Genomic DNA, 25,237 nt, shown 5'->3' with positions numbered 1-25,237 from the left:
CCCACAGGTGAGAGCAAGTCTGTAGGACAGAGCAGCACTGCGTCGTAAGGTTTCCATGGCTGTAAATCTGCAGGGGAGCAGACCGTCAGACCCTTCTCCCCAGGAGAGCCTGCTGTATGCCAACTGCCGACCGTGCTGTTAGCAGCCCAGAGCTTACCCCGCGGCACCGCCCTTGCTAGGTTAGCCGAACAAGACACACCCAAGGGTCTGTTCTCTGATGCTTCTGCTCCAGCAGAGAGATATTAAGCAGATAATGAGTCAGATCACTGTGATAGAAGCATTGTGGGGTACCCGCCTCCACAATCAAACTGGTCCAAGCAGTGGTTGTGTAATTGAGAGGTAAAATTAAAGAAACCTCTTTAGACAAGATAAGGCATGAGATTGCTCACCTCTGGGATGGCCATGATCTCAGCAGCCAGATCTGCGCAGAGAGAGAGAATATATTTCCAATCAAGGCTTATATACACTTAGGGGACATGGAAGCCCCCTAATTACATTGTAGCAGGAAGGGTTTGCACAATAGGCAGAACGTGCACCAGGAGGGGGACGAGCTAGGAGGTGTACACGCAATAGGAAGAGGAGGACCTAAGGGGATACATGTGACAAGATGGGGGGTTTCTAGATTGAAGATGGTAGCCGAACCTTGCCTGAATTGGGTTGACTGTCAAGGGGAACAATCAGTTACCCTTACCAGAAGGGGGTGGGCCCTACATAGGGTCAGACAAACTCTAGGGTCTGAGTGCTCTAGATGGCTGCAACCCCCCGGGAGATAACCTTTAAGCAGTTGCCCTCCATATCTGTAGTCATTGACCATGTGTTAGCAAGCAGTGCCTTCGGTTTGTAGATAATATGTGGGGGACAACCTCGGGCATACCCTTTCTGTTTCCCACAAAGCATGAAGTTGGGCAGGCAGAGGACATGTGTAGGCATCCACGTGAAATCTCCTTTAGTTCAGGCATGCCAAACCTAGGAAATGCAAGTGGAATGAGTAGTTTGCTGAGGTTTCCAAACAGTCCTACATTCTAGACCCGTGCTGCCCATTCCGGGAGCTACACGTGGCTAGACATTTCTAGAATGGAGAGGAGAGGAGAGGAGAGGAGAGGAGAGGAGAGGAGAGGAGAGGAGAGGAGAGGAGAGAGAGAGAGAGAGAGAGAGAGAGAGAGAGAGAGAGAGAGAGAGAGAGAGAACTTCTGCTATCACAGAATGTTCAATTGCACACTGAGCTCTAGACTCTGAGACATACAGTAGCCATGAGCTAACGGCTGTAGAGAGTGCCTGCTAGGATCGGCGTGTTCAGCAAAATGGGCCAAGTTAGACCTCGGGTTGTGTCACAACTCTATGACAGAGTTTGCAACGTCACCCCCACCCCTCCCCCCTCAGATTCCTCTCCTCTTTTCCTTCTTACTCCGTGTTTTCACCAAGCACATTCTCATCTACCCTTGATTTTGGGGGTTCTGATTCTGTTTTCGAAGTCATACTCTGGGAACAGTTTTCTGTATTTTAAAGCCACATTAAGAAGTGGCATAGTGGTCTAATGGTGTATTTGTGTGTTGGGCTCCTCATAGCAAGGCCGGCAGTTCCAAACTACCAGCTGCTCTGCGGGACAAAGATGAGGCTTTCTACTGCTGTAAAGAGTTTCAGTCTTGTAAACCCGCAGCTCTACCCTGTCCTATGGGGTCATTAGGGGTCAGAACCAACTTGATGGCAGCATTTGCTTGATGTGTTTGTTATTTGGTGGTCTACTCATTGGGCTGCGAACTGCAAGGCCAGTAGTTCAAACCCACCAGCTGCCCTGCAGAAGAAAGACGAGATCGGCTGCTCCCATAAGGCTTTACAGCAGTTCTACTATGTCCTCTAGGGTCACTCTGAGGGAGACTCAACTCAAGTGAGTGTTTGGTGATCACAAAACAAATCGACCCCCTCTGGCTCTTTAAGAGAACCACAAAAGTGCAGAACAAAAATAGCCCGTGTAAACAGTGGTATCACTTAAATTACCCAATGCCTGTTTTCCATTAGATGAGTAAGAAGAAGCTGAGCCTTGATGGGCGTTCTGCACTCACTGAGCTTCAGCCGGTTGAAGCAGGCATCAGTGTGCAGTAATCAATTGTTGTTAACCAATCTGCTACGGTCCCCCTCCCCTCTGAGTTTAAAGAAAAGTGCAGTGGTAGGTGATGATGACTGACTGCATCTCGTTTTGGATGGAGAAATCCATAGAAGATTATCCTGGAGAAATGGTAGCTTCATCACACGCACGTGGTACGGTGCTCCCCCCCTTCCTTGTTGGCCCGTGTTTTGTCAAGCTTTGCTCTTTGAGAGTTGGTATAGCATCTAGCTCTTCCTCTAGCTGTGAAGGAGTATATTGTTGGTGTGGATGGGTGCTGATAGGTGTTGATAGGTGCTGTCCAATTGGCCCCCAACTTACAGAACGCCCCCAGCACCATGAAACAAAGTGATAACCAGTCCTCTGTCAGCCCCTGACTCTCTGTGACCCGAATGATTTTCATTAGCTAATTTGTGGGCAGTAGACATTTAGGACGCTCCTTCTAGCCCATCTTAACTTGGCAGCTTGGCTGAGTCATCCTGATAGCAAAATGCAAGCCTCCACTGACAGGAGGGTGGTAGCTGTGCCCAATGTGTGTTGTTTGGCAATGGAATCCAGGTCTTCTACACGGAAGACCCCAGGTGTACCACTGAGCTGCTTGGGCCCCTGGTATGAGTATCTGACAGTGAGGGTTATGCACATTGCTCTTCACCAAATTCTATGTGCATGACTTCTTCCTGCAACTGAACTCACACACGCACACACACACACCATTTAATTACATAGGCAATCCATAAATATACTCTCCCTGTTAGAAACCATTCAGGATAAGACAAAACAATTTCTTTTGTCTTCTGCCATTGATAATCTCATACCTGGCTTGTCACCATTTGTTGCCTTAGAAAATGCATCTAAGTACAGTGTGTCTTCATCTTCCTGTTTACACTCTTTCTTGTGTGTGTCAAGTGTATACAATGGCCTGTGTCCCTTTGTCTGCCTCCTGCTGACTTTGTGGGCATCCCTGCTTTCTTGATACTTCCACATTGGCTCAGCTATGGCTCCGCCCCTTTGGCTTTTCTGATTAGGCATAGTCGTGTCAAGGAAGCATGTACGTACTTCCCTACCCACTGTTTTCTCTGGTGGGCAACAGTAGGAAAAGCAGGCTCCCCTTCTGTGTCGTGCAAGCTTTGGGGAGACAAGTGACTCCGGAGGACTTGTGACACGAGATGACCCCACTGGAAGCCAGAGAGAAAAGCCAAACTTCCCTTCACTGTGCCATGTAGGACATCCAGGGCTTTCCCAGTGTACTCGATCCAGGAATCTTGTCCAACATTGAATTATGAAATTCAGGATGCAGATGGTTTGGTCTGATAGCCTTTCTTCAGACAAGGCCTTGGCTTGAAGTTTGTTACTCTGCTAAAAAATTTTTTTTAAATCATTTTATTGGGGGCTCATACAACTCTTATCACAATTCATACATCCATCCATTGTGTGTAAAGCACTTTTGTATATTTATTGCAATCATCATTCTCAAAACATTTGCTTTCTATTTGAGCCCTTGATATCAGCTCCTCATTTCCCCCTCCCTTCTCGCTCCCCCTCCCTCATGAACCCTTGATAATTTATAAATTATTATTATTTTGTCATATCTTACACTGTCTGATGTCTCCCTTCATCTACTTTTCTGCTGTCCATCCCCCAGGGAGGAGTTTATATGTAGATCTTTGTAATCAGTTCCCCCTCTCTACCCCACCTTCCCTCCACCCTCCCAGTATCGCCACTCTCACCACTGGTCCTGAAGGGTTCATCTGTCCTGGATTCCTGATGTTTCCAGTTCCCATCTGTACCAGTGTACATCCTCTGGTCTAGCCAAATTTGTATGGTAGAATTGAGATCATGATAGTTGGGGGGAGGAGGCATTTAAGAACTAGAGGAAAGTTGTATATGTCATCATTGCTACACTGCACCCTGACTGGTTCATCTCCCACCTGCGACCCTTCTGTAAGGGGTGTTCAGTTGCCTACAGATGGGCATTGGGTCCCCAATCTGTACTCTCCCTCATTCCCAATGTTTTGATTTTTTGTTCTTGATGCCTGACACCTCATACCTTCGATACCTCGTGATTGCACATGTTTGTGTTCTTCTTCCATGTGGGTTTTGTTTCTTCTGAGCCAGATGGCCGCTTGTTTACCTTCAAGCCTTTAAGACCACAGTCGCTATATCTTTTGATAGCCGGGCATCATCAGCTTTCTTTACCACATTTGCTTATGCACCCGCTTTGTCTTCAGCGATCGTATCAGTGAGGTGAGCACACAATGATACGATTTTTTTGATCTTTGATGCCTGATAACTGATCCTTTCAGCACCTCATGATCACACATGTTGGTGTGCTTCTTCCATGTGGGCTTTGTTGCTTCTGAGATAGATGGCTGCTTTTTTATCTTCAAGTCTTTAAGACTCCAGACGCTATATCTTTTGATAGCTGGGTACCATCAGCTTTCTTCACCACATTTGCTAATGCACCGCTTTGTCTTCAGCAATTGTATGGGGAAGGTGAACATCATGGAATGCCAGTTTAATAGAACAAAGTATTCTTTCATTGAGGGAGTACTTGAGTGGAGGCCCAATGTCCATCTGCTACCTTAATACAAAACCAATAAATATTTGCACATAGATCTATTTCCCCATCCTCATAATGTAGACCTCTATAAATGCCTTTTGCTTCCCAGCTCTTTCCTCGATTTCCTTTTACTTTCCTCTTGTCCCACTCTCATGCTCAGCCCTCATTTGGGTTTCAGTAATTCCTCTCAATTACATTACCCTTAATCATGCCCTACCAGGCCTCCTATACCCTCCGCACGACCAATTTGGATCACTTGTTGTTCCCTTGTTCCTGGGTTTGTTAACACCACTTCCTTTCCCCCCACTTCCCCCTCTCCTATGACCCCCCAGAACTGTCAGCCCCGTTGTTTTTTCCTCCAGATTTTTCATCCTGCCTATCTTATTTAGACAGACCTGCGGAGATAATAACATGCACAAAAACAAGACAGAGCAAAACCAAGCAACAAAAGAAAACAAAACAACTACAAAAAGCCAATGACAACCCCCCACCCCCCAAAACACAACAACAACAACAAAAAAGAAAAGCTTGTAGTTAGTTCAAGGACTGTTTGTTGGTCTTTAGGAATGTTTTTCAGTTAAGTCTGATGGGGTGCCAAACCCTGGCCCCAAAGTCTAATTTTGGTATTCCCTGGGGACTCTGTTGCTCTGATCCCCTTGTTCTTTTTTTGCACCCCCTTAGTGTTTTGCCTTGGTGTGGTGGGATCAGATCGGGCGGAATTTCCACACTGTGTCTCCAGTGTTGTCCCCTGTAGCGCTATGGGTCAGTGAGGGATATAGTGTCTCAGAGTGGGGCTGGCCGTATGGTCCTCTCTCTACATTGACTCCTCTGAGAGGGAACTTTTTCCTCAAGGCTTGGTGGGCCAGGATGTGCTCCACTCTCTCTTCCTCCCCCTTCATTTGCTCTCGTGTGCTTAGATCAGACATGTCCCTCTTCCTGAGCTTCAGATTCAGTGCTGTCCTCTGACACAAATTCTTCTGTGGGGAGGGGCAGGTGTCCATGTAATTGGAATTGGGGCCAGCCCCTCAGACCACCCTTCTACACCTTCTACACCTCGTGGTCACACAGGCTGGTGTGCATCTTCCATGTGGGCTTTGTTGCTTCTGAGCTAGATGGCAAACATTAACAAGTGGTGACAGTCTGTGCAGTTCCTGAGCAATGGCTGTGGAAGCAGCATACCATCCCTTGCAGGGGAGAAGCAGACCCCTGCTCCCAGGATGTGCACAATTTGAGTCATAGGCATTAGCCTGTTTGAATAGGACTTGCCTTTACATATCTCAAGGAGCCCAGTGATGTAGAGGCTCCCCACTGTGCTGCAATGCAAGTGGTTGGCAGTTCGAAACCCCCAAGCAGCTCCTCTGGAGAATGACAGGGCTTTCTAGTCCTACCAAGAGTTGGAGTCTCAGAAACCCCCAGGGGGTCACTGTGAGTCAGCATAGATTTGATGGCAGTGATGTTGTTTGTTTGGCTTGGTGTTACCCAGCCAAGGAAGTTTTGAAGAAACTTTTGCTGGCATGGAGGGTAGGAGGAAAAGATTATTCTCCACCGGCCTCCTTCCAGGTTGGGCACTGAAGGGAACAAGAAGATGTTTCCTCTTGGTACTCCAGGGCACACTGGGAAGAGTTGGAGGTGGCTGCTCTGGCTGGGAATGACAGCTCCCAAGTCTCTGAAGCTCCTTTAAAGCAGCTCGGTGGTTTCTTACTGTCAACAAATTGGCCAGCCCCAGAGACGTTGGGGATCAGGCAGTGTGTGACTAGGAACCAATTGGAGTCCCTCACCTGGAAGATAAAAACTCCACCAAGTCCTGAGTATGTAGTGGAGAGGCCGGTGTGAATTGAGGGAACTCGGGGAGAGAATAGTGTGTACCCAGGCCACCTTAACTTTGGTTTTATGATCACAAAGTTCAATACCACCATGTGTTGAGTTTTGGGGGTTTGTTTGATTTTTTTGTATTGTTAAAACTTACTTCCATATAGACCTTTGTCCTGTAAATGAATTGGTAGAAGAAAGAAATAAGAGATGAAGACATACCAGCGGCCCATGCTTTTCTTACCGGCAGAAACACGAACTCTGAATGAAATGCATCTTTTGAACTTAAAATTGAACATCTGTCACTGCTGTTCTGACTTTTGGCTGCATTAATTTCTGTCATCTTCTCATTAGCATCTCATCAGTGTCAAGCACATTTTTTACCTCAGCATGCTTTGTCTTCTCTAAGCAGAATTTGACTTAGGTGTTAGATAAATCTCGAGGCATTGATCCCAAACCCATGATGTTAGGGGCTAACTCAGCGCGTTTGAAGATCCTCTTCAGTCCACAAATGCTTTTAGATGGGGGCAAAATGAGCATAGCATGTTCTTCTAGAGAACAGTAGATCTCAAACAGCTTTGGGGATTTTTACAAATAGTTAAAGACGTCTCAGGGTTTACCTCATGAGCTCCTCAAGCACCTTTAAGTGGCCTTAAGTTGTTTGTTCCACCATAGTCAGTGACCGGCAGGAACTGAACTCTTTAGACCTTGGTGCCCCCCATCCTTCCCCTGCCTCCAAATTCTGTCTCCAACTCTGCAGAACCGATGTCCAGGTGGGATACCAGCAAGGTGTCCAGCGCTGACTTCCAGGATAATGACTTTTACAACGATTTCAGTAAATCGTCGATGCAGTGGCGGTGACCCTGTAGGACAGCAGAGGACTGCCTTTAGAGTCCCAGGTCTTTACGTCTTTACTGGATGAGGTAGCCTTACCTTTCCCATAAGGAGCGGCTGGTGGATTCGAACCGTAGACCGTGCAGTTAGCGGCTCAATCAATGTGTAGCCTGCTGCACCACTAGGTTCCATTTAAGTTAACTGATGAAAATGCAACATTTTTTCTTCTCGCTGGAGAAAGAAACTGTGGTGGAAAATAATAATACTTGAGAGTTGAAATTGTTAAGGCTAAGATTAGATCCTGTATCAACTTGCTGAAGGTCCAAAAGGGGGGAAAAAAAAGAAAAGAATCAGACCTACTGCCATCAAATCGACTCTGGATCATAGTAACCATATAGGACAGGGTTGAACTGCCCCTGTGGGTTCTGAGACAATAAGTACTTACAGAAGTAGAGAGACTCCTCTTTGTCCTGTGGAGAAGCTGGTGGTTTTGAACTGGTGACCTTGAGGTTAGTGGCCCTACATGTAACCACCACATTGCCACCAGGGCGCCTCTCCGCATGTCAGGAAGCATAATATCAAATCCGTTCATTTTTCCCACATATAAATCTTTGATTTATTTATTTATTTATTGTTGTTAATAAATCATTTTCTTGGCGGCTTTTACAGCTCTTACAACAATCCAAAAAATCAATTGCATCAAGCACTTTTGTACATATGTTGCCATCATCATTTTCAAAACATTTTCTTTCTACTTGAGCCCTTGGTATCAGCTCTTATTTTTTCCCCTCCCTCCCCCTTCCTCCTACCCTTGTGAACCTTTGATAAATTATAGAATATTATTATTTTCATATCTTACACCATCCGCTCTCTCCCTTCACCCACGTTTCTGTTGTTCGTCCCCCTGGGGAAAATGGGGAGGGAGGCGGTTTATATGTCGATCATTGTGATTGGTTCCCCCTTTCTCCCCTCTTCTCCCCACTTTTCCTCTACCCTCATGGTATCATTACTCTCCTTATTGGTCCTGAGGGGTTTACCTGTCCTGGATTCCATGTGTCCAGAGCTCTTACCTGTGCCAGTCTAAATGTTCTGGTCTAGCCGGATTTGTAAGTAGAACTGGGGTCATGGTAGTGGGGGTGGGGGAGCATTAAAGAACTAGAGGAAAGCTGTATGTTTCATCATTGTTATACTGCACCCTGACTGGCTCGTCTCCCCCGAGACCCCTCTGTAAGGGAACGTCCAGTTGTCTACAGATAGACTTTGGGTCTCCATTACGACCTCCTTGTTCACATCGGAAACATGTAAATCTTTTCATCAACATTAATGTAGTTTCATGTTGACTTCAGCGGAATTACTTTGATATTTGTAGAATGGCAGTTTATGAGCAATTAACATTTACTGATTTTAATTGCTATTTCAGTTAGATCCACATCACTAATCTTTGTAGGTCAATGTTCAGCTTATACCTCCATCTGTAGTGGAAATAGCATTCTGGCCACCTGACATGTTTTTGGCATATGTTTTTCTAATAGGACATAAATGAACGATGTAAGATAGTCAAGATTCAGCAGCCTGCTGAAGTGGCTTTTACCAGGGGTGGGGAAAGAAAAAGACTTTTACTTGCCTTAGAAGATACCATCTCCTAGGTGACAAAGCAAATGGAGCTTTCACCATTCCAAAGGAACGGTCTGCTTGATCTTAGTGTTACATGGCTGTAAAGCTCGAACCATAGCCTTTAAAAGAGTGTTCTTAATGGAATATAGAAAGAAAGTAGCATCTTTCATATGTGCACCGAATAATTCAGGAAATCAAATAATAACACTGTGTTGTCTCATCTTGGACAACCAGACCCAAAGCTAGCCAGTTGCTGTTGAGTTTGATGATAACGTGTGTTGGAGTAGAGCTGTGTTCAGAAGGTGTTCAGTGACTTCTTTCAGAGGAGGAGGAGTGGTTATGGGATGGGCTGCTATCTATAAGGTCAGCAGTTCGAAGCCACCAGCTGCTCGTTGGGAGAAAGATGGGGCTTTCTACTTCTGTAAACCGCTACAGTCTCAGAAACTCACAGGGGTAGTTCTACCCTGTCCTATAGGATCACTATGAGTCATCAACTCAATGGCAGTAAGTTTGGTTTGGAGAGTTTGTTCTGGGATGGATCGCTGACCTTTCCCCCCTGCACTGGGAGGGTGGGAGGTGCTGCTGACAAGAGGATGGGAGGTGATCAGTTAGTTCTGTGACTGTCTTCAGCATGAATCCTGCCATGGCAGAGGAATGGGGGCTTGCGACTCATTGCTGCAGGAGCAGAACATACTGGAGAAAAAGAAATGTGTGCAAAAACACTGATAGGAAGGGGTCAGAGTTAACCAAGCAAGAGAAAGAAATCATGCCAGCCCAACTCAAAGCCACGTGACAACTGAAGTCCCTTCTTTCTGATGTCTCTGCTTGCAGATTGCCTGTTTGGTGCCCGTGGATCAGTTCCAGCTTTATCAGCGGTTAAAGTTTGAACGAGGTAAGTAAGCACTCTCCCTTTCACCCGGATGCTTCAGGTGCCTGCACCTCGGTCATCCTTACACTGGCCTGCATGGAAGACGGAAGCCACTGTGGGCTGTCAACACAGTCACAGGGGCACCCTGAGAAGGGGAAAGCAGGGATTGCAACATAGAGCGGAATGCCAACTCCACAGGCCGCAGCCAGAAAAATGCAGACCAGCAGGAACTAGAACTGTCCTTAGGTTGTTCTTTGGTCTTTTTCATTTGGCTCAAGTGGAAGACTTCTGCAAAACACGGGCGGTGTAGCAATCACGCTGAGACAAAAGGCGTTTCGGAACTCTGGTGGTGCCACCGTGTATGCTCTCAGCTGCTTCTGGAAAGGCTGGAAGCTCAACCTACCCAGTTGCCCCCCGGGAGAAAATGCTGGTGATCTTGCTTCTCACGAAGGTTACAAATCAAACAAACAAAAAAGTCACTATGTGGAGTCCATTTTGACTCCTGGCAGCCCTTTAGGGTAGGGGAGAACTGCCCTGGTGGGTTCCCGTGACTGTGACTCTTTACGGGAGTAGGAAGCCTCATTTTGCTCCTGCAGAGTGGCTAGTGGTGTCAAACTGCTGACCTAGCTGTTATCAGCCAGACACATAACTATTATGCCACCAGAGCTCCTACTCCGCGAATATTAAGAAAATCCTAGGTGACAGGTTTACCCTGAGTCGGAATCAGTTTGACACCACCCGACATCAGCGGCCCAGGTGCCTATCCCTTCCTTCTCCCGATCCAGGGAGCCCTAGTGGCCCAGTGGAGTCAGCACTGGGCTGCTCACCTCCAGCCACACGTTGGGTGAATGGTGACACTGCTCCTGGGAAGAGCCACAGTCTCAGAAAGCACGTGGCACAGGTTTGCCCCATGAGGGCACCATGAATTCGAATTGAATTGTTTCTGTTGTTTGATTTAGTATTCCCATGGTCCACCTTCTAATAAATTTTGAAAAACCCTTTTAAAAACATAACAGAGCAATGACTCTCTAAATAGAGCTTACCATTATTTCCCCCACCTCGTGAAGTCACTAGGTGTTTGTATTGCTCTTTATAACGTAGTACACTTGTCCTTCCAACGTTGTTGCTGCTGTGTGCACGGAATCATTTTAGCCTAGTAGCAACCCTGCAGGGCAGAGTAGAGTGCTCCATTCGGTTCCCTTGGCTGCAGTGTTTATTGGAGCAGTTCGCTGGGTCTTTTGTCCCATGGAGTCACAGGTAGTTTCTAACCACTGACCTTCTGAATTCTAGCCGAGTGTTTCTCCCTTGTAATGCCTGGGTGCCGAGGATCACAGTGAGGGCCAAGAGAGTGTGTTTGCTGTAAATTCATTACATTCATTTTCCTCCAGCTTTTGGATTTGGTCATTTGTATAGTAGCCATCTATCGTGCCCATTTATTTGTAGGATTTTTGCTCCCTTTTGACCTCTGATAGATCTTTTTGAAGAGCTGTTTTCCTTGTCATATCCTAATATATTCTTGAATTACATCGTATGTTTTTCTGAGAAGTAGGGAAAAGCAATTTTCCTCCAAACTTTTTTTGGGGGCTTTTTATTGTGATTTGGGGAAAGCTTATAGAGCAGTTTTCTATTCAACAATAATATACATTCCTATCCAAGATCCTCTGTAAATCTCTGACCTATAGCTTATCCTTCTTGAAGCTTATACTACCCAACTTATTTAAAGAAAAGGACAAAAATTCTCGAAAAGCCATAACTGATATCTCTGTAGTCACGTTTAGGAAATGCTTCCCAATCCGTCATGTACAAGTGTTTGGAATTCTTCTTGTAACTCGATCTTCTATGTGAAAGCCGTTGTCTTCTCTCATTTTCTGCCCACAATTCTCTTCTCTGGATGTGAGTGTCTCTTTGGCTTCATTCTAAGGATAGAATGCCACGTATCATCCTAGATGCCCCCCATATTTTACTTCTTCCTAGAACTCAAGTCATGGCTAAGGCTCAGTTTTCACTCTAGTTTGGATTACTTCAAACATCTTTAGGCCAGACTTCTGTAATTAGAAGATCGTAAATCAGGCAGACACCTATTCCTTCAACAGCTGGATGGTTTCAGTTTTTAAGACACCTTGGGCATATAATGATTAAAAAAAGAGCTGTGGCTTCCTAGACTCATCATAGGACCAAAGGGAAAGCGCTGTTTAAAACAAACACAAAAGTGAAAAACTCCAATGAGCAATGTAACAAGTGACAGCTGTCCCACAAGATAATAGAAATGAAAGTATCGATAATATTTAAGACTAGCTCTTAACAGTAGAATTAAAGAATACATAGGATGGTTATAAAGAGAAAAAAAATTTCCCCCCAGTTTTTAAGCTTAACTTTCCACAATTTTCCCCCCAGTTTATAAGCTTAACATTTCCCTTTTTAATCAAACATGACTTAATTCAGGAAGTAAAAACTTGCCATTTCCTACTTTGCTTGACCCAGGAGTGTGCTTGGGTCAGGGAGAGAGAAGAGTCGATCTTGTCCCTCACACATTTAACAAATTTTTCGAGCCATGAATAAAATTTTTACAAGCAATTGAAATCGCTGTAATCTGAGTCATAGCCGTCACAACTTGTCGATTTCCCTTCCGAGCCACATGTACATCCCCGAGGAGCTGCCCATGGCTCCTGAGCCAGTTCGCCGACTCCCGTGCTAGATGAGGTACAGTGGGATCAAACGAGAAAGAACTGAAGGACCATGGGAACAGACGACTAAAGGGGGGGGGGGACAGCCCTAATGACAGCCCGTATCCGGCGTCTAGCATTGGAAAGAGGGAGCGTGGGAGGTCCTGGCAGCGGTGGCTCAGTGGTCCGATTCTCAGCTTCCATGCTGGACCTCTGGTTTGATTCCCAGTCCATGCACCCCAGGCACCGCCACCACCTGGTTGCCTGGGGAGGCCTGCATGTTGCCATGGTGCTGAACAGACTCCAGTGGAGGGCCCGATGACCAGAGAGGCATTTGAGGGAAAGTAGAGCTCCCACAGGCTCTATTAATTTTATTTCTATTACTGTGCATTTCCTTCTGCCTCCTGGCTTTTGATTAGGAAACACAATTATGCAGAGATAAACAAAAGGCACAATTCTCTACAAACTCTCAGGTTGAATTTCCCACCCCACCCCCACCCAAATACTGCTCATAAGAAGAAAGAATGTGAGCCCAGGCACATCCAGCTGATTCCACCTGCATGGCTGGTGCTGAAGGCACGATGAAGCTTTAAGAAGGGAGGGAAAACTTGGAGACATCTAGACCAAGAGAAACCAGGAGCTTGCATCCATCAGCCCCCACAACAAACTGTGTCCTCCACACTTTAATATGCACATGACTGTGAGGTGATTTATTGTGACATTAATACACTAGACCAAAGCCACAGACTGAAACTGGATTCCACTCATGGGAAATAGAATGGATTTTGGAAGTCCTCTGACTCTTTGGTCCAAAGGCTTGGCTTGGCCCCATGCAAATTATGGAAGGGAAGAAATGCCCTTTTCTCACTTCTGCATTCTGACAACTATTGGGAAACAGAAACTTTCAGAGAAAAGAAAACAACCGTGGAATGTAATGAACATTTCTGTTTCCAGGTTGACGTTGAAAAAAAATGAATTTAAGACCCTGGGCCCTACTCCCTGATGCAGTCAGTATAATACATCGATTGAAGTTTGCTTTTTATCCGGTTGTATAGTCCCCTAAGTATCGTTTTCCTGCCATCCTCCACGCCTGCGAAGCTGTGCCAAAAGAGGACACAATGTGAATTTTTATTATGATGGAAAACACATGCACACAGGCTAATTTAATTGCCAACACAAATAAAATAGTGCTTTAACTTTTATGGCCGAATGCTGCTCTAATTCTGCCAGTGTTCATTTGCTTAACGCTGTCTCAAGGAGCAAAGGTCTTCTGCACTTAGTTCAGATGCACTGCAACCAAGTGGATCAGGATTAGTATCTGCTCCAGGAAATATGTCCAGCCAGAGGTGGCCATCAAAGGGACGCCTCTCAGACTAGCTGAAGAATATTCCAGAACCAGAATGGCTCTCCAGATAGCTGAATGAAAATGTGGAGCGAACTTCAAATTCTCAAAGAAGCTAGCTCACTGGACCTATTGGGACAAGGGGAAGCCCAGTGCTCTCTGAACCTTGAGGTTGTGACTCATGGAATCCAGAGTTTGTGGACCCACGGATGAACTGCAGAAATGACGAAGCCAAAACTATTCTCTAAGGCCTTCATAAAACCAAATGGTAGTCTGCGGAGCTATTTAACAGTGTCGGCTTTGAGCACTGTGTTCTTTTAAAATGGACCCGTAGTCAGATGGACAGCAGATCCTTAGGGCATCGGTGAGTTTATATTAATGAGGGAGGGACAACTCGGAAGAGGAGGGTGTGAAGATCACACAAGGCAAAGCTTGTAGTCATTATCCAATGACACGTGTGGAAACTGCAGCCGCGGTGTCTATTTTGCGGTATATTTTCCCACCACCACCACCACAAATAAAATAAATGATATATGTAAATACTTGGGGACACCGAATCCAAGTTTTAACTAAACAGCAGATTAGTGCAAAAAGAAAGGAATGCCCCTCCCCCATCCCCACCCACCCCACCCCTGCCTTGAGCATTTCACTCTTCCAAGCGACTTCTCCTGAGAGCAAATGGAGAGCGGTTAGTTTGAAGGCTAGATGAGAAGGGTAGGGAGCAGGGAGATGGAATTTATGGGAGTCAAAGAAGCAGACCAGGAACACTGAGAATGGAGGCAGGATGTCTAGAAGGTACCGCCGTCACTCAGCCGTTTACGGAGAAACTGTCGAATTGGAGCTCCTTTTGCTGTGTCTATCTTCACCAAAATTACAATAAAATGGGGAAAAGAAAAGCAGCTGACAACTATTCACATTGGAAGTGTTTCCAGCCTTCCCAAAGGTTGCAGACCAGTTTGGGGCTTACCTAGTCCAACCCTGTTTCCCGAAGACCTGGCAATAGTCGTCGTAATGATCCGGAGCTTGTGATTCAACGATGGGGATGGGATTGATCAGGCCTTTTTTTCTGACTGAAATAGCTATCGCTACACTACATTATGAGGGTGCTGTTAAATGGATTGTAATTCCTACTATCGCCGCAGGGATCGCCTTTCCTTAAAGCAGCAGCTGCAATTTCCTAGGGAGGTGGTCAGAGAAGGCAGGCTAGAGGTGCACTCTATTAGAGAGAACGGACAGGCTAGCCTGTTTAAGGGATTAGCGTTGTATCCGAAGGACCTAGAATCCCCGGTGCCACAATGGCTAAAGCACTCAGCGGTTCTAGAAACAACCTAGTGGTTCACTCCCATCGAGAGAACAGCCTGGAACCCCTCGCGGGCGGTTATGCGGTGTGCGGCATTGTCACTAGCACCAGAATGAACTCTGGGACCCCCAATAACAAGTAGATATAATACTTTCTTGAAGAATCTGAGCCAATAAGGTCAAATGATGCTGGAAAACGGACGTTCAGTCCTTTCTTGCAGACCCTTCACCTTTCCAGGGGGAGGGTAAGCCATCCAGGGGGCGCTGTTGTAAAACTGGTCAACAGATGGTGATTCTAGAAGAGGCAAGTGTTCTGTTCACATATCAATCTACTGCAATTACCACCCAACACAACCAAATAACCCCCCAACACAGGTCAATGAGGAAGAACTGCTGCAAAGTTAGAGGCAGCATGAAACGGAGGCGAAAGCTCAGCCGCATCAGGAAACATGGAAGCGCTTAGGAAGCCAACCACTTGGCCACACACTGACTGCCGAACATAAGAAAGGCAAGCACAACACCAGAAGGAAAGAAACCCCCCACCACAGCTAGGAGCAGGCTTGTGACCAGGAAGTCCGAAGAGGAATGACTAATGAGAGCAGAGAGGCGTAAAAAAAGACAAGAAAGAAGGTAAAAGTCTGGTGAGAAGGTCATTATGCATTCCACGGCCTTCAAAAGAGCAGCCACTTGGAGAAGAAGCCAAGTCATTATACAGGGATGTTTGGCGGGAGGTAAAATGAATGCTTTGGGACTTTAAATAAATAGCGGAGTAGGAGCATTTAATGAAGGGCAAACAAGAAAGAATGAGATGAAGCTCTAAGAGCCAGATCCAGAAGGTGAAGACTAAATAAAAGAAGCCTTGCTATAAACTCCCAATTCTGACTCCTAGTGCAGCATAGCTAAACCAGTACATGATTAGGCACATGTTGGATGCAAGAATGAATGCTGTAGAGTTAGCCTAACAGTTCATAGACCGAGTCCTATTGTAGAAGAACAGCGTGGCTTTGAAACCATTTATGAGCATTCCTACCCACTACCAGGCCCTCAGGTAGGACAGACGATTTGTTCTTGCCTACTGACCAAAAGATCGGTGGTTTGAAATCTCCCAGCCAGGCCACGAAAGAATGGCCTAGTGATCGGCTCTTGAAAAGGTTACATGAAAACCCTATGAAGCTCAGTTGACATTATAACATATGAGGCTGCCATGAATTGCAGTGAGCTTACAGCCAGGAGTTTGGTTTATTCTATTTACTTATTGTCACCACTCCACAGTACTATGTATACAGGGGGGTCTTCCAAAAAGATTCATGGAAAATTTTTAGGATATTTTCATCTTTTCCCACTAGCTTTTGGAAGCCCCTCATCTTGAAGAAGAGACCAATTAACCTACCAAGAAACCGAAGCAACCCTTAGTTATAATAAAGACAACCAGGTCATGTACATAGGAAAAATATTTAAGAATTACAAATGGATAGGTTTAACCTGGTATTTGGGCTGCTTGGCCTCAAGGTCAGCAGTTCAATACCACCAGCCACTCCTTTATGGGCATTCTACTCCCATAAAGAGTTACAGTCTTGAAGGTGAACAAGTGACCATCTAGCTGAGAAGCAACAAAGCCCACATGGAAGAAGCACACCAGCTTGTGTGATCACAAGGTGTCAAAGGGATCAGGTGTCAGGCATCAAAGATCAAAAAATCATATCATTGTGACTGAGAGGGAGTGCAGAGTGGGGACCCAAAGTCCATCTGTGGGCAACTGGACATCCACTTATAGAAGGGTCTCAGGGAGGAGACAAGCCAGTTAGGGTGCAGTGTAGCAACGATGAAACATACAACTTTCCTCTAGTTCTTAAATGCTTCTTTCCCCCACCCCGCAACCCCCCCCCCACTATCATGATCCCAATTCTACCTTATAAATCTGGCTAGACCAGAGGATGTACACTGGTACAGATAGGAACTGGAAACACAGGGAAGCCAGGACAGATGATCCCTTTAGGACCAGTGGTGAGAGTGGTGATACCAGGAGGGTGGAGGGAAGGTGGGGTAGAAAGGGGGAACTGATTACAGGGATCTACATATAACCTCCTCCCTGGGGGATGGGTAACAGAAACGTGGGTGAAGGCAGACGTCAGACAGTGTAAGATATGACAAAATAATAATAATTTATAAATGATCAAGGGTTTATGAGGAAGCGGGGCGCAGGGAAGGAGAGGGGGGGAATGAGCTGATACCAAGGGCTCAAGAAGAAAGCAAATGTTTTGCGAATGATGAGGGCAAGAAACGTACAAAAGTGCTTGACACACGATGGATGGATGTGTGGATTGTGATAAGAGTTGTACAAGCCCCAAAAAAAGGATTTTTAAAAAGTTCCAGTTGCAGCAACTCACAGGCACGGTTCTCCTCTGTCCTACAGGATTACTATGAGTCAGCATCAGCTCGCGGGCAGGAAGGTTGGTTTGGGTTTTAACCTGATTTAAAAAGAAAAACTAACTCTTTAGGGGCAGAAAAAAATTCCAAAATTAGGAAACAAGCAAAATCCTCGTGTTACTCATCAGGCAAGTGCTTTGAAAACCATTAGAAAGTGCAGCGGTGATCACTAACACATGTTAGACTTCGCACTGCCTCTTGTTTGTTAATATTGGAAGCTTGACACAGAAAGGCAAGCCACGGACCAAGTAGCAGCCAGTGGAAACTCACAGCGAGTGGAACGTGGATTCAGAGCTTCACCAACCAATGCCAAATGGTGTTTCCTTGTGTTGTGTAAGTGGAGCCATTCCTATTGAGAATACTTCTCCTGCCCACAAAAACTCAGATGAAGACAAAGACATAGCAGGCAAGCTTATAAAATATGTAAATAAAAGAGAGCAACGGACAATTGCCAAGCGAGACAACAGACCAAAGACCGAGAGACGAACTCGATAGGTAGGAAGCATTGGACAAAACTGGAGGGAGAACAATTTCTCCAACTGAGGTATAGAGCTGTCTCTAATCTCATTCCATGTTTTTCCAGAGCAACATCAATCTCTACAATTTGGTAGTGAGACATGCTTCTGCCAGTTAGGCATTTATCCCACGCACAATATTAAAAACACATTGTCCAGTGAGTGGTGGCCCTGAGGTCATAAAGCTGTGAGAGGTTGAACCCGCAAGTTCACACCAGGCTCTCAGGTCCTATGATTTTAAATCCATGGGAATGTTCTCTTTCTCACTGTGAGCCAACCCACAGAAAGTGCTTTATCTCTAGGACTGTTGAAACTTGTCACTGCCTGTAAAAAGCCACTTCAATTAATGGGTGCTATTGTGAGACACTTTTTATGTGGTTCCAACTCATGGTTGACCCCGTAGACCTGGCCCGGTGGGTGTTCTGGGTCGTGATCTGTATGAAAGCAGACCACCTAGTCATCCTCCTGCAAAGCTGCCATGGGTGTGTTCCAACCTCCACCCTCCTCAGGCCAGTGCTTAAGTGTTTTGCTGTCAGGGCTCCTTCCCAGAGGAAGTCGTTGTTGTTATTGTTGTTGTTGTTGTTAGGTGTCCACTTACAGTGACACGAAACACTGCCCGGTCCTGCCAGGTCCTCCCCTCGTTAGGCGTGATCCCATTGTTGCAGCCATTGTGTGACTCCATCTCCTTCCGCAGCTTCCCCCTTCCTCCCTGACCATCCCCTTGATCAAGCATGATGTCCTTTTCCAGGGACTGGTCACTTCTGATAACATGTCCAAAGCACATGAGACCAAGTATCACTCCTCTCACTTCTCAGGAATATTCTGGATGTACCGTATATACTCATTTATAAGCTGAGTTTTTCAGCACATTTTTGAATGCAGTTTTTGTGGTAAAATTAAGTGCCTCGGCTCATATTCGGGTCGACTTACACTCAAGTATATGCGGTATTTTTTATTTTTTTCTTCAGTCATTTCTCAATACTTTAGTCTTTACCAACATTCAAATGCAGCGATTCTTGTGTGGTCTTCCTTTTCATTGTCCAACTCTCACTTGCACATGAGGGAATTGAAAAAAGAAACCCAAACATGGCATGGGTCAGGTGTACCTTAATCCTTAAAGTGACCTCCTCTCTCTTCAACACATTAAAGAGGTCTTGTGCAGATTCACCCAATGCAATATTTCATTTGATTACTGCTTCCATCAACATTGACATTGATTATGAGTCCAAGCAAGATGAAATCCTTAATCACCTCAATCTTTCCTCCCTTTATCATGATACCTATCATTTATCGGTCCAATCAACGGGATTTTAGATCTAAGCAAAAGGATGCCCTTGACAGCTTTGCTCTTTTCTCCCTTTATCATGATGTTATCTACTGGCAGGGCTTGGAGACTTGAGTCCCTGGGCCTGGGGGCTCAGGGCCGTAGACTTGGGGGACGCCAAGCTCAGTTGGCATAGCATAGTTCCCAAAGACAGTGTTCTGTATCCTGCTTTGGTGAGGAGCAAATGGAGTCTTAAAAGCTGATGGGTGACTACCTAAGGGGCAGCTATCGCTCTCTCTCCATCTGGAGCCAAGAATAACGAAGAACATCAAAGATGCTTGGAAATAGTTGGGCTCACGGGCTAACCAACCACACAGGTGTCAACCTCAATAGCCCCAAGAGCAGAAGAATGAATTACTGACCCTATGGAAAGGGGTCGTCATAAAAGGTCCTGGTTAGAGTGGGAGAAAACTGTGTAATAATCTCAAAATCACAAAGAAAACCTTAGGCTTACTGGTCTTATAGAGACTAGTACAGCCCATGAGACCATGGCCCCACGACTGACTTACCCTTCGAGCCTACTCCCCCCGTTCAACCTTCAGCCTCAGGATGTTGCTGCTGCTGTTTGTGTGCCACTGAGTCAGTTCTAACACACAGTGAACAAAGCTTTGCTGGGTCCCGCACAATCCTCACAGCTGTTGTATTCGAGCCCCTTGTTGCAGACAGTGTCCGTTCGTCCTCTTTTTCACGGCCCCTTACTGTGCCAGGTGACATATGCTCTTTCCAGATAGCAGTTCAAAGTACACGGGAGGCTGTCATCACTGGGGAACAGAGCAACAGATCCCTCCCCTGGAGCCCTGGATTCAAACCATCTGCCTTCGGTTAGCGCCTGAGCGCTTAATTACTGAACCGTCAAGGCTCCTTTGAATGAGACAAATCGCTCTTTTCTGAAGCCCTTGACGGGGTATCATGGCTATACTGCACCCCGAGTTTCGTTTGTCAAGATCTAGAATCAGATCGCCTTTTATTGTTCTGCTATGATGCCACCCTAAATACCCAGTCAGCTGGCAGGAACAAGTGGGTCCAACCTTCTACCAAGCAACTTTTATTGGTAAGAGTAATAAGAAGAACAAGCTTCCTCCCGTCTTTTTAAGGTCATGGCTCTTGGGCTGCCGTTGGCAGTCCCCCTGTCATTGCAAACCCACCCGTGCATTTCCATTCTTACACACTGCATGGACTTCTAGTCCCAAGAACCAGGAGCCGCCCCCACCCCCACCCAGAGGTTTAAACCTCAAATCTTGCCAAGGCCCCCTCTGCTCCTTAAGCAGCATCCTTTTCCTGAGTGCTGTGTACCTGGATGAGGAGCTCAGGTGGCCAGTTGGTTACGCGTTGGGCTGGTAACCCCACGGCTAGCAGGTGGAAACCCCCAGCCATTCTGCAGGAGACAGATGGGTGCTTTCCGTGCCTGGAAACCAGTGGTTCTCGACCTGTGGGCCGTGACCCCTTTGGGAGTGAAACGACCCTTTCACAGGGGCCGCCTAAGACCATCGGAAAACATAAATATTTCAAAAAATATAATTGCATATTGTTTTGTGATTAATCTCTGCTTTAATTATGTTTAATTATGTTCAACTTGTGACAATGAAAATACATCCTGCATGTCAGATATTTACTTGATGATTCATAACAGTAGCAAAATGACAGTGATGAAGTAGCAAGGAAAATAATTTGATGGTTGGGGGTCACCACCACACGAGGAGCTAGATGAAAGGGTTGCTGCCTGAAGAAGGTTGGAACCACTGCTGTAAACAGTTACCCTTTGGGAAACGCACAGGGCAGTTCTGCCCTGGCCTCTAGGGTCTCTGTAAGAGTTGAGCATTGACTCACTGGCAGAGACTTTGGGTTGGTTTTTAGTTGCCCTTCAAGGGCCCATTGTGTGGAGAGACCAGGTAAAGAAAAACTAAGCAAGACTGTTAGGACACTCGACCAGAAAGATAGTTGCCCACCCCAAGTTCATTTCCTTTATGAGCCGATAATGCGCATGTTTGGCGGATTATCGGCTGTAGGCTGTGGCTATGAGAGCTTACAGTGGTGAGATTTTGGTTTCCAGAGACTGTGGATGACACTGATGCATGCTGCAACCTGCATGAGCCTCAGAAGTATCTGTGTGACGTGCCAAAGCTCCAGGCCACTGCCACTGAGTGGACGGCGACTCACAGTGACCCTTTAGGCCAGGGTAGAACATCTCCTTGAGGGTCTGAGGCTGGAGTTCTTTACCAGAGCAGACAGCCCCATCTTTCTCCTGCTGGGTGAAATCAATTCATCACAAAAGGTCAAAGTCTACATGGTCTTACTTTGATGAAATAAGCAAATGTATAAAACAAAACCCCCACTGTCACGAAGCTGATTTTGACCCATAGTGACCCTGCACGGGGCTCCTGCGAGGGCAGACCTTTACGAGGGCAACCAGCCTCGTCTCCCTCCTCAGCGCCACCAGGAACCGGTGAAGCCAATGGATAAAACCAGAAAACCAAACCCACTTCCATCGAGTTGATTCTGACTCAAAGGGTTTCCGAGCCTGCAGGTCTTTACACAAGCAGTTAACTTTAGTTTTTTTCCTCGGGAGCAGCCAGTGGATTTGAACTACTGCCCCTTGGGGTTAGCAATCCAATGTCAAACCACAACATCACCAGGGCTCCTTAAGCAAATCTATAGAAATCAACATGTATTTCTAGAGCAGAGAGAAGGGGCAAAGGGTTGTTTCTGCCCGAGGGGACTGAGTTGAGGTTAATGGTGGTGGAACACTTTGGAAAACCACAGAGTGGTCTGACAACCTTAAGAATTTAATTAGCCTCAGTGAATTACACGTGTGGAAAGTGGTGTGGATTAGTCCATCATGTTCTCTTTCTGTGCTGCAGAGGTTCACCTGGACCCCTCCCGGACCTGGTGCCCCATCGCTGACTGCCAGACGGTGTGCCATGTGGCATCGAGTGAGCCGGGGCAGCCTGTGCTGGTGGAGTGTCCTTCTTGCCACCTGAAGTTCTGCTCGTGTTGCAAGGATGCTTGGCATGAAGATGTCTCCTGCAGGGACAGCCAGCCCGTCGTCCTGCCCACGGAGCACGGGTAAGGAAGGAGACTTTGCTCGGGAGATTGTCACCGTGCTTCTTAGAGAAGGAGATTGCTTGTGCTGGTGCCTTGTTGCTGTAGCCAGCTCACGACGAGCCCACAGACAACGGCGTGAAATGCTGCCTGCTCTTGCTCAAGCCCCCGGCTTGGATCGCAGAGAAGACAGCGGTGATCCGGTGGGTTTTCACCATGTGGTCTTTCAGAAGTAGATCATAGGCCTGTCTTCCTGCTCAGCCTGATTCTCCACAGACAGATAGGCAGCATGAAGTGCATTGGCCAAGAATCAATCCAGGGTCTCCTGCATGGTTCTCAAAAATTCTGTCTCTGGACCGTCACGCCCCATGTGATGGCCTCTACAGATTATTTCCCCGAACAGTGTCCCTGAGAAACATCTCAGAATTGTTGAACAGCTAGTAAAGATTAACCAAAGACACTTTTTTTCTTATACCATGTAAGTGGAAAGATTTATTAGAGAAATTCCTTGGGAGGGGAGACATGATGGAGACCCTAACACAACTCAGGCCACAGTATCCCAAAGAAGCAATTGTAGGAGTTTAGATATTTCCAGAGAGAATGTTCCAGATCTTGCTGAAGTTAGTGTTTGAATCCAATTTTGTTCAGGTAGAGAGGCCCCATGCACGACACACCGGTTTTTAGGAGGACACCTCAGCTCTGAGCAGCGATGTGCTTCCTCAGCCTCATGTCCTTCTCTGTGGGGATGCCTTGGTTTTCGTCCTTGCAGACAGCACGTGGCAGAAATAATTTTCTGGTCTGACGAAATTGCCAAGCATACGAGTACTAACAGAGCCACCGCAACAGAACCAGCAGCCCTCCCATATAGAACAGCCTGGAATCTTTAGGTGACAAATGAAAAGAATGTATCTCAGACTACAGACTGCTCTGGAAAGGGTAGCAAGGTTGAGATTCGTTGTGGAGAGACCCAGTTGGATCCGTACCTCTTTGTAGGCAGGTGTTTTGCGGAAGCAGGAGGACCCAGAGCAAGAGACCGTGGTGCTGGGCCCTGGCTTTGTCTGAAGCGTTGGCTAGTCTGCCTTAGCAAGAATAGATACCCGTGTTGCCTCCTCGCTGGTTTAAACCCCCAACAGGCTGAATGTGTGTAGAGCTTTCCTGGAGGAATATGAGTGTTCCCTGGCTATGATGCCCCGCTGAACCTCATACCAACCAAGCCAAGAGGGAAGATCTTGAGCACATTGAAGCCATGTGACCTCAAGGTCAGATTGAAACCAGTGTCCTCACATGTGACTGTCACCTCAGTCAGGTCTCTGGATAGAAGAGACAAGACCACCAGCCCCAAGGAGAGGGGCTTGAGCTGTGACCCTATGCAAATCACTTAGCCCCTTAGAGTCTGTTCTCCCATCTGCTTAACAAGGAGAGGGGGAGGGGATGAAAGGAGTAACTTCCCTAGCACTGTCTCAGGAGACCTGGTGGTGGAGTGGTTATGCACTGGGCTGCTAACCGCAAAGTCAGCAGTCAGAAACCACCAGCTGCCCCCAAGAGAAAGACAAGGCTTTCTACTCCTGTAAATGAGTCCCAGTCCCAGAAACGCTCAGGAGCAGCTCTGCCCTGTCCTATGGGGGTCGCTGTGAGTCAGCATGAACTCGATGGCCGTGAGTTCAGGATCATTATTGTTGTTTCACCACTGTGTAAGGTCTTTGGCAGTGTCGGTGACTGTGTGTGACCTTGATGTCTCTGTGCCCTGGGTGGTGGGATTCATCAACAGTAGCTCAAGGATAGCCCAGTGCTGGGGCTCACCTCTTGTCTCACCGCTCCTTCCCCTAACCCATCGTTGCCCTTTGCTGTCGAGTCGATGCCGACTCACAGTGACCCAATAGGACAGGCTAGGACTGCCCCTGTGAGTTTCCGAGACTGGAGCTCTCTCCAGCAGTAGAGCGTCCTTCCGTCTCTCTCAGTAGAGCAACTGGCAGTTCCACACTGCCGACCTTCCGTTAGCAGCCCGATGGGTAACCGCTGCACCCCCAGGGCTCCTTGGAACCTACCGAATCCCACCTCCAACATGTTTCCCTTCTTATGTTCTGTGCCCCTTGAAAGTGTGAGCAGTCTACACAGTTCATGGTGAAGGCATAACAGTTAGTGTGCTCAATTGCCAACTGAAACTTTGGAGGTCCAACTCTACCCAGATGGGTCTCAGGAGAAAGGCCTGGCCATCTACTTCCCCAAAGTCAGCCACGGAACATCCGAGGGAGGCAGCTCTGCTCTGACACACATGAGGTTGCCCTGAGTCAAAAAAGGATGCTGAAGGGAACTGGCTTGTCTCCTTTGGCCCGGCTGGGAGTCTGTGCTGGCCTAGACATCGGTATGAAGCAATGTGTATATGTGTTTGTTCAATGATATTGGACATGTCTCAAAAGCCAGTTTTTCTGTCCACTTCCCAGTAGTGTGACGAACAGACAATTTGCGGAATTATCCTGAGCCTGCTTAGGACTGTATAAGCTCTGTATGTGATTGTTAATTTGCCCAAATCATGAGTTCAATCAGCTGCATACAAAGTCAAACTTACCCAATTCCCTCAGAAACCAAAGGTAAATGGAGAGTCTTGTTTTGAGTGACCTGAACCTTTAATGACCTATGTCTCCCCTATGGTGACCCTACCCTTTTGCCTTGGAAGCAAGTTAAGCTGGGATCACTAGGAGTGTATGACCGGCCTGCCCCTTAGCTTCCCGGGACAGTCACAGCATGGACTCTGGACTCTCTCTTTCTCAACTCCAAAGTCATGGCCATCCAGTCGGCTTCCATTCTCTTCCCATGGTCTGTTGAGCAGAGTAGAGCTGCCCTC

The 25,237-nt window shown here is 46.7% G+C and overlaps 1 protein-coding gene across 1 annotated transcript in view; it reads left to right on the top strand.

Annotated features, from left to right (window-relative positions):
- The window catches only part of RNF144B (ring finger protein 144B), a 72,098-nt gene that overhangs the window by 35,592 nt on the left and 11,269 nt on the right, over nucleotides 1-25,237 (top strand). Inside the window, exons 4-5 of the mRNA XM_075533420.1 lie at nucleotides 9,750-9,810; nucleotides 22,215-22,419. Of these exons, the coding sequence (XP_075389535.1) occupies nucleotides 9,750-9,810; nucleotides 22,215-22,419 (266 nt within the window). The remainder of the gene's footprint in view (nucleotides 1-9,749; nucleotides 9,811-22,214; nucleotides 22,420-25,237) is intronic.

This window comes from Tenrec ecaudatus, chromosome 1, assembly GCF_050624435.1.
Source record: "Tenrec ecaudatus isolate mTenEca1 chromosome 1, mTenEca1.hap1, whole genome shotgun sequence".
Lineage (NCBI taxonomy): Eukaryota > Metazoa > Chordata > Mammalia > Afrosoricida > Tenrecidae > Tenrec > Tenrec ecaudatus.
This window is presented reverse-complemented; position numbering and strand designations above follow the sequence as displayed.